Source organism: Ananas comosus, linkage group 2 (assembly GCF_001540865.1).
Source record: "Ananas comosus cultivar F153 linkage group 2, ASM154086v1, whole genome shotgun sequence".
Taxonomy (NCBI): domain Eukaryota; kingdom Viridiplantae; phylum Streptophyta; class Magnoliopsida; order Poales; family Bromeliaceae; genus Ananas; species Ananas comosus.
The window spans coordinates 1,688,107-1,698,940 of record NC_033622.1 but is presented as its reverse complement, the minus strand read 5'-3'; the positions used below and the strand labels follow the sequence as shown (position 1 = coordinate 1,698,940).

General features: G+C 34.2%; 1 protein-coding gene across 1 annotated transcript; it reads right to left on the bottom strand.

Moving 5' to 3' along the window:
• Positions 5,410-7,292, bottom strand: LOC109706886 (hydroxycinnamoyltransferase 4-like). Its single transcript, XM_020227904.1, has 2 exons — positions 6,888-7,292; positions 5,410-6,571 (listed from the first exon to the last, which is right to left on the bottom strand). The coding sequence occupies exons 1-2, from the start codon at positions 7,290-7,292 to the stop codon at positions 5,669-5,671; spliced, it is 1,308 nt and encodes a 435-aa protein (XP_020083493.1). The 3' UTR covers positions 5,410-5,668.

Below are 10,834 nucleotides of genomic sequence, written 5' to 3'. Positions count from 1 at the left end.
CTGTACATTTTCACCCTCAATTTTTAACAACTACAGTTTTTTCATCTTCACTATACATTATTTTGATATAAATTTTTTAAATATTTTATTTCTATTGTAATTTTATTAATAATATGCATCAATTTTTTTTATCATCACTATAGCTAACCAAATAGTGGCAAAAAGTTAGTCATTTAGTGGCAAAAGTAGTATTGCCACTTAAAGTTAATTAATTGGTGGCAAAATTTTTTTATCGCCACTTAAAGTTAATTAATTGGTGGCAAAAATTTTTTATCACCACTACAGATAACCAAATAATGGCGATAAAATAATCATTTAGTGGTGAAAGTAATATTGCCATTTTAAGTTAATTAATCAGTGGCAATATTTTTTATCGCCATCATAAATAACGATTTAGTGGCGACAAAATGATTATTTAGTGGCGAAAGTAGTGTCACCACTTTAAGTTAATTAATCGGTGGCCGTTTGTTTTATCGCCACCATAGATAACCAAATAGTGGCAAAAAGTTAGTCATTTAGTGGCAAAAGTAGTATTGCCACTTAAAGTTAATTAATTGGTGGCAAAATTTTTTTATCGCCACTTAAAGTTAATTAATTGGTGGCAAAATTCGCCGAATTAATTTTGCCACCGAATGACTGTTCATTTCTTGTAGTGTATAGATAAAACTTTGATAAGATTTGTTAAATATAAAAACTTCGTGTTTCTAAACATTTCTAAATTGTGTAATCAATTTCAAACGGTGCCTGGATTATTCATTTGATCGACGCTTAAGATGGCTCGCAATCCTTATAAATAGGATATGTAGCCGGACTCTATAATAGATATATAGTATATAGAGGACAGAATACTATCTGATAGCAAACGGCTCAGTGCCACCCATTGTTTCGATATGGAGCCTCCAGAATTGACGACGGTTCCCGGTTGAACATGATCTCTACCACATTAATGTGTTTAGAAATCAAATATCATACATTTCGATATGTTCTCGTATCCATCGAGTGGACACAAAAATGAACGCTGAAAATGAATATTCTTTAAAAAGACTGACAGGTAGTCTTTGTTAAATAGTTTAAAGAATTTTTCCTAACAAAAATTCAAATTGATTTGATATCTTTACCGGCTGTAAACGAAAAACCTCATCAATCAGACCATTTAAATTACAAAATTTGAAACTCTTTGATCATTTAGGCAAAATGATCGTCGCAATAAAAGATTGAAATTTGATTTCTAAACACTTCAAGTGTATAGCATCAGAGTTTCAACGATGCCTGATCGTCGATTTGGAGGCATCATCGAATCGAAAACAAATGAATGGCAACAAGCCCCGTGTTTGTTATCGATAAGTATTCAGCTCACTCTAATATATATATTAAGGTTTGAATCTAGGATACTTGTACATGTATTGCCCCATGTTGTCTGAATCGCACGTTTTTAGCCATTGGATCTACTTTTTGAATACAATAGCCCTTGAAAATCAGAAACACTATTCCACCTAACCCACCATCATCTCACGGCACATCTCTCCATCCAATGCTAAAAAAACACACCAGTATCACTTGGTGATACTTGTAAAGTAAATCCTATCCTATACTGCTATATATATACATATATACACATATATATATATATATATATATATATAGAGCTAGTCTCCTATACTATCTATAGTACCGAGGCTCTGATACTATAGTCTTATTTTCGATCTTAGGGTGTTCAAATCAACGATCCACACCGTTAAAACTGATCTAGGGTATTTAAAGTTTTTAGAAGTAAAATTTTATATTTTTTCGACATAGTTTATTTTACGATCAAACAATTTTAAAATTGTCAATTTTCAATTGCTACTATGGCGAGTTTGGAGTTTAACGGTATAGAAGAATCTAAATTTCTTCAAATTTTGACAGAAAATATTTTAAACTATCTAGATTAAGGTTAACATTCTTGATCTTGAATTTAAAAGTCCTANTATGCTCAAATTTTAAAGATTATTCAATTTCCACCGTCCATTTTGACATAATTTATTTACTAAGTAAACGATGTCGAAAAAAACTAAAATTTTATTTCTAAGAACTTCATATACCCTAGATCATATTTAATGGTGTGGATCGTTAATTTGAATACCCTAAGATCGAAAACAAGACTATAGTACCGGAGCTCCGGTACTATAGATAGTCTAGTAGCCTAATTCTCTCTCTCTCTCTCTCTCTCTATATATATATATAATTCGGCTGGGTATTATCGATAGCACCAAGGATTTGGTGCTATCGAGTTTTCCACCATTAGATTTAACCCTCTGATTATTTTTACCCGTTAGATTATACTATTCAACCAATCACTCACTCAACCCTAGAGGGTCCATATCATTCTAACCACCAATTTCTCTATCTAAGGGTTAAAAAAATCAATAGCACCAATAGTTTAGTGCTATTGATAGTATTTTAGCTTAGTTTTATATTTTATATTTTATACCCGTAGGTGTTGGCCGACACAGCGTAGGGATGAAAACAGTTGAATACAGTTGGATATTTGAAGATGCCATATTTGTATCCATTCTTTTTTTTATTTTTTATAATACGAATTAGAATACGGATATGCATTAGATGCTGAAGCTTTTTTACTATATTACTTAAAACTGGATTTGAATGTGTTCGAATATTTCTTAATATTAGAATATGAATGGAAATTGTATTGGAATATTATTCAAATAATAATAATATATATACTAATATGAACATATAAATATAAAATTGAATTAACCACAATGCGACTAAAATTTCACATTCATATTCAAATTTTTATATATCTATATTTATTGAATAATATATGGGATTTACTAAACATAAAGTCCAATTTTAATACGAAACTCATAATAATAAAAATAAAAATATAGAAAATCATTTTATTCCCCAACAAAATATATTAAAGTCCTTTTTAACTCTAAATCTAAATTTTTATTTCAAAACTAAATTTATAATTTATAATTTGATATAAAATAAATTTAAATAGTTGTTATTTTAAATTTAATAATAATTATTATTAAATTGATTTCTACATTTCGTACATATGAGAAAGCTCTCACCCCTGTAAGTTACATTACTCTCTTTTCATTTTTTAAAAATATATAAATTAAAATACCTATTAATTTTGAATAGTGGAATTCAACCCAAATCCAAATATGAAATATTCCAACACATCCGTATTCCAATCCAAAAATATTGTAAATGTAATACACAATAAAATGCTTATTGAAATTATTGGGTTGTTACAGATTCCTCCAATTTAGGTCATAACGTTTTCGTCAGCTCTAAACATAGACACAATCTAAGATTACTAGGCGATACGAAATTTGTCTCGCCAGTCTTGACATTCCAACCCTGACTTAACCTGTCATTTTGACCTTAACCTAGTCAAGACGTCCTGACGTCCTCATCATTCCAAACCTAACTTAGCATGTTATTCCGACCTTGGCGCAGTTAAGACCCGCTCAGACGTCCTCGTTAGCCCTAAATTTGCATACAATGCAAGATTACCAGACGATGTGAGATTTGTCTTGCTAGCTTTGTCATTCCAACCCTATTTTAGCATGTTATTCCAACTTCGGCCCAGTCAAGACTCATCTCACACTTTTGACTAGTGAATTGGCTCTGATACCAAATGTAACGACCCGGCTCACTAGTAATAATAACTCGTTGGGCCCAAACCATCGGCCCAAAATACTTAAGTACGGATATTATTACTAATATAGAGTTCTCTTACGTACCCAGTAAGAATTCTATTTCCATCTGACGTGAGACTATTTAGGGCCTATTTGTTTTGAGGGAAGTGGGGTGGAAGTGGGACGGGAGACGTGATTTTCGGTGAAAACTGACCACTTCCGTTGTTTGGTTCACCGTAATTTTATTACGCCCGAAAGTCCAGTTCACCTAAAATAATAAACTTGACTTTGCCCTCCCATGGGGCGAAGTCAATTCTGATGAAGTGAAAAAAGGAAAGAATGGATTAATGTGTTAGGGTTACCTCTTCTAAATGTGATCAAATTTGATTAGGTAAGCATTAATATATTTTTTGTTTAATTTGTATATTTAGAAAATGATGAAAAATATGTTCATAATTTTTAAACTTTAGAATTTTATTTGCTGCATTATTATAATTTATATGCAAACAAATAATATAATTTTTTAAAATTTTATTTTATAATTATACATATATATAATTATATACATATATAATTATATTAATTTTTATTTATTATAATTTATTATTTACTATAAGTTACAAAATAGACAATGATATCACTTTTGAGGTAAGTATACCGGGGGTGGAGAGTTACACGTTTTACGTCATCTACTTTCTACCAAACAAACAACAGAACTCGCAAAACTATGCTTCCACGGTTAGAAACAAACAGAAGAAGTGAACTAATTTTCACCCAAACTCCACTTCAACTCAAAGTTCACTTCCACTCCAAGTCTACTTACGTTGAAACAAACATGCCCTCAGTGTCTAACAAAATTCGAGTTAAAAAATATTCTTTTATATTTATATTCAAAATTCGAATTCAAAAATATTATATAGTAATATAATATTTAAATCGGAACTCAAATTCGGTGGAATGTATAATTTTGACAGCCCTACTCGCGTCCAATCAAATTAGCGGATTCGATGGTGAGAGTTCATCATAGCCACTTTCACACGTGGGCCAGCGCCCCCGACAATACACTTCAAACTTTATCTTTAAAGATTCTTTAGAAATTGTAGATCTCGAGGCAAGTCACATGATAGTAATCAATTAGCACACGAAAATATAAAAGAGGAGGCTCACTGGTTGAGGCTTTCACACCTGGTTTTTATTTTTATTTTTATATTGTTTCTACATTGAGGATTTTTTTTTTTTTAAAAAAAATAATAAATTTTTAAGAGTAAAAATTTATTTAAATAAAATGAGGGGATATAAAATTAAAAAAGTTATCAAAAATAAATAATACAATATATTTTTTGTTAGACAGATTTTAATTAGTTAGTTGATCAGTTTGCATAGTATTTTTGAAAAATTCAAAATTTCATTAAAAAAAAGATGTGATATTCGTTGACGAAAGACTGAAATATTTTGAGCTTCATTATAACGCCCAAGTAAACAACTTGAATCGGTCAAATCTGAAGTTGATTGCTTTAATGAAATTTAAGATTCGAGAAGGACTGAAATATTTAGGTAATTTTCGTTCTATTTTTTAGAATGAAATTCTAAATTAGAATCTCATATTATTATTATTATTATTATTATTGATTAAACAGGGAGAATCTCATATTATTATACTGAGTGAAGAAATTTTTTTTTTTTTCTAAAGACTAAAAGCTTGTAGAAGATTGAACCAAGACAAATTGAAACCGACCCACTAGCTAGCAAAATATACATATAATTTCCGTACTAAACACGAACCGGAATCAATTATTCAACCACAAATCAAGCAATCCTTCACAATACAAGCCGACGTCAAGTCAAACAAACACAATCTATCATGAATAGTATAGAGCTCGGCTCTATTCAGGACGCATTAATAACTTATATAAGTACAGCATAAGATTTATTTTAAAAATAAAAATAATTTATTAATGCTCATTTCACATACTAACAGCTGTAATATCTTACTATTATTATTATTATTATTATTATGTTTGGAGGGGACAGAACTCCTCGTAGAAGAGCTTCTTGAACTGCTTCATGACGTCGGGCTCGAGGCCGAGGACGACGGAGATGCCGGCGTCCTTCCCGGGGCTGCTGGTGAGGTAGACGAAGCCGCTGCCGTAGGTCTGGGCGCGGGCCATGAACTGCGGGGCGCCCCACCCGAAGTCGGCCTCGTACATGGGCATCCCGAGCCAGCTGACGACCGACAGGTCGGTGTCCGGCAGCCCGCGCTTGGCCGACATCCCCCCTCGCTTTATGACGCCCAGGTGGTCGATCACCGACCGCGCGTACTCGTCGCTCACGCGGTCGACCGCGCTCTTGATCCGCTCCGCGGCGAACCCGATCGGCCCCGCCACGATGTCCCCGACCCGCGCCTGCGCCGACACCCGCACCAGCGCGTTCCCGAAGTAGTGCGGCGGGAGCGGCGGCCGCAGGTGCCCGCGCACCTCCGCCGGCAGGAACAGCCGCGTCTCCGCGTCGGCCGCCAGCCCGCGCGCCACGCACATGCTCCGCCAGACGTGCGCCGCCACCGCCCGGAACGTCGACACGAAACCGCCGGGGGCGACGCAGCGGGCCTTCAGGAAGGCGACCTGCTCTCTCGACAGCTTGAGGATGGTGGTCACGCAGGGCCCCGGCGCGCGCGGCGGGAAGGCGCTGGGCGCGTACTCGGGGTGGTCGAAGAGGACTGCCGGCGGCGTCCGCTCCCGGAGGAGCGTCCGCTCGTGGAACGGCGGCGACAGCCCCGCCGCCGCCTCCCCCCCGCGTGCCAGCNCCCGCCGCCTCCCCCCCGCGGGCCAGCGCCGCCCATGTTTGGATGAAGTGGAAGGCGCTGCGCCCGTCCACCGCCAGGTGGTGCATCGCCGTTCCCAGCGCCACTCCCCCGCATTTCAGCACCGTCAACTGCACTTAGAAACAGTCGATGATAAGTCGTGACGTTCATATTCACATCAATCTATTTTTTTTGTCCTGTATTTTTGTTTATTTCGTAAATAACTTAAAAGGTCACAATTTATGGGACTTATCAAAAAAATCGTCGATACAGAAATTCCATCATCCTGTGTAGAGATAAGTCGTGGCTTTCATATCAATCGTTGTCGTGTATTTTTCGTTTGTTTCGTAAATAAATTAAAGGTCACAATTTACGAGACTTGTGAAAGAAGAATCGTCGATACAGAAGTCCCATCATAATGTGTAGGAACGGACCTGGAGGAAGAGGACGGGGCAGGGCGGGTCGGCGGAGTCGATGGCGGGGACGAAGAGCCGGCGCATCTCGGGGGAGGGCTCGAAGTCCTTGAAGCTGTCGACGGTGTGCTGGTCGGAGCGCGCGAGCACGAAGACGGCGCCCTCGGCATTGCAGTCGATCTCGGGGCGGCCGTCGCGGTCGACGCCGAGACGGCCTGCCATAGGGTAGAATGGCACGAGGGCCTTAGCGAGCGCCGCCTTGACGGCCTCCGCGGAGAAGAAGTCGGGGTCGCCGTTCGACCGGAAGAAGTACACCGTCGGCGTGTGGCCCCGCGTCGCCGCCACGTCGAGATTCGATAGCCATAGCCCCTTCTTCGGCGTCTCCTCACTGGGAACTACAAAACTCGTCTCCAAGATCTCAACCATCTTTCTTTTTTAATTTCTTATGTTTCTCTCTTTCTGTGGGTGGCTCAGCTCCCTCGCTATTTATATCTTTATGATATAATTAATGTACCCAATAACGTATTCAAAACATATATGGAGGAAAATTGTTTATTAGAAACGTGAGTAATGCTTGTGGCTAGGAATCTTCTTTGTAGCCGCCTGGGTCTTTGGGTCTAGTTTAATTCCAGGAGGGCGGCTAAAAATAGCTCTTTCTTTTTTCAATACCGGGGATTAAAACTGTTAGAATGATAATTCAAACTTAATTAAAACATAATTAGAGATAAATTTAAGCTTTTTATTTGATTATGATTAATATTTGTAGGTATTCAAAGTAAAAGTTGAATTTACCATCTGTTATGATTTAATAACTATATATAGTTATTGTTGTCAGGATATTTTGTGTTACATAATCGGTGTTAACACAAGTACTGATTTGATCAATTGGTATCAGAAAAAATCACGCTCTAATAAAAACATAGTAAATATGCATGAGCATGTTCAACACTCTACCTTTTTTGAAACCTTCATCTTTTTTTTATTGAGGAAAAAACGAAAATAGTATGCTATCAGTTTTATTTACTTTTTTAGAAAGAACTTTAGCCGCTGATCGTTCAGGATAAGAATTACTGCATTTGTGTATGAAACCAAGAATTTGGTAAATTATCATGTAGCTCTAAATGGCTAGTTAAGTTTGGTTGATCCATGTGCACAGCATTCAGTTATGAATGTTTACTTAATTTGATCTCTATTTTATTTTTTCAAAATAAATTTAATGTTTTTTGAACTAAGGTTTAAGTAAACGTAACATATGAGATTGCCTGTAATACATGAATTTTAATGCACAAAATATTGAAAATAGAAATTAATCCACGCTCTCACTGAATGAAGGGTTTCGACGAAGTAGTAGTCACCTAAACACTTCAGAGCGAAACTCAGTTTAGTATATTTCTAAATGGATCAACAAACTTAGCATTAAAAGAAGGGTCAATTTAAAACATATCTTAAAAGTTTAGAAAGTATTTTAAAATTGACTTTGAAATAAAAATAAATGCGAAGTAAACTTAGACAAACACTAGGAAGCTGATTCTGGCTCAAGTTACAAGTTAAGATGTATGAGTTTTCAAATACTTAAGTGTTACCGCACCCTTCACTTGAAGAAGATTATTCTGGAACAATTAATGAAGGTCAAAAGTCAATTTCTAATACTTTGGAAATCTACTGATACAATTTTTACATTTGAAAAAAAATGAGGAGATCGATGTTGCCGAGGAGTTTCCTACTAAGGTTTTATTCGTTACTTCACCCCCTTGTATGAAAATAATCATTTTAAAAGATACGAGAAATTACATACCTTCTGAACTTTATAGTTTGTCGATAGACTCTCTGAACTTTTAATTTTAATAATTAAAATTCTAAAATTTAAAAAATAATTTGTATGGTCTTTCTCTTCAAGTAAAGTTACTAATTAAACTGTTATGTTTGTGACGGATTTTATAGAAACTGTTTGAGCATTAAAATAAAAAAAGACATATTTCGCTATATTTAAAGCTTTAATTAGTAATTTTGCTCGACAAGGAGCATATACGTAAATTATTTAATAAAATTTAGAGAATTTAGTTGTCAAAATTGAAAGTTGAAAACATTATTTATCAAAAATTCTAAAGTTTTAAGTGATGTTTTCGTACATTCGTCCCTTAGAAAAAAAGAAAAGAAAAGAAATAGAGGTCAAAGTAAAACTTTGATAAAAATTTGGAAGGTACCAATAAGTTTACCTCAAAAAAATAAGAAGAAAAAAAACACTCAAAAACGAATAATTTTATGTGAAGAGACTAGAACACCTTTAACCACAAGAATCAATTTCATGAAAAATATATAAAGAGTTCTGAAAATCAATATTTTAACTGCTTTGAATTGTATTTTAAAATATTTTTACAATATTTAAATATTCTATATTATGTTTATAGCACGGAAATGTTGATTCAAAAATGTTATTATAAAAAAAATTTATAAATACGAAGACAATTGTACTCGTGATAATATTTTTTTGCTTATTATTCAATGTTTAAAACACTATAAAAAAATAAAAAAAATATTAGTTTAAAAAATATATAATATTTTTTTTAAAAAAAATAGTATATTACCTCCTTCGTAAAATTGCCCTAAAAAATATTTTAGGGAAAACTTCAAATACCATCTCTGTGGTTTCATACTTTCTCATGTTAGTACCCTATGATTTAAAGTATATCAATTTAATGCCCTACTGTTTTGTTTTTGTTTTTTTATTACCGATTCTACTAAGTTTTTTTTATTAAAACAATGACAAAATTTAAAACTAAAATATACTGAAATTAATATTCGATAAATCTAGGCGAAGTATCTGAAGTTTTTTGTATATAATTTAACGAAATATTAACAAAAAAAAAAATAAAAATAAAACAACATGATACTAACTAGATACATTTTAAATCATATATATTAAAGTGAAAAAGTGTGAAACTACAGGGCTGAGTTTTGAAGTTTACCCAATATTTTAACCTTCAAACTGCCCCTAAAATATATAATAATAAAAAAAAAATAAAAAGCTGTCGTACATGTTTCTGCAGTCGTCCCATGTGAGCGTCTGACACGAGCCCACGAGTTGGAAGTCAGCACTCGCGTGCAATGTGAGTAGCGGGTTATTGTTGTCTGTCTGTAAACCGTACGGTCCCCGCCTGTATCTGCTTCAGTTATTCTGCAGTAATGACCGGATTGCTCTTCTGGAAAAATTTTAAAATATTTGATGACGTGACGCGAAAAATCAATCAAAATTTTCTTAAAGATATGTCTCATTATTATTATAAAAATATATTTTTATCATACTTTTGTTTGAAAAAAAGAAACGTGATCCACTTATTATTGGTGACGTGGTGCAAGTGTGACAGTGTAGAATCCCTCACTTTCCACAGACAAATTTATGCCAATATAATAGATTACACCCATAATAATTAGAGCTAAGCTTTTAATTAATTAAATTCCTGGTTTGGTTATTTTTTAGAAGTTAAACGTAAAAATTGGGGATAGATTACACTTTTGATGCTCGTACTTATAATGCGCATGATATTTTAGTTTTTAAATTTTAATTTGTTATAATTTATAGCTCAAATTATATGATTTGTGACATAGGTTTAATTGTAATGATTTAGAAGACTTAAGGGCTAAATAATAATATTTCTTAAAGTTGGAGAACCAAAAGTGTAATTTTCACTTTCGGTGGTGGGTTTTACTGTAATTTCATAGCGTCAAAGTAAAAAAAGACTGAAGAACGAAGAATTGGTAAAAAAAGAATTCGGTCCTTTTTATTAATTTTGAATCCATTCTTGGCTCATAATTAGAATAAAAATGAGAAACGAAATTATATTGCATTAGAATGAAGAATAAACTAAGGATTATCCAATTTTCTTTTGATTTATTATTAAAAGAAAAATCAGAATCGACATATAGAATTCTAAGAGAAAGTCTTGGTTAAGAGAGCGAAGAGTCATAAA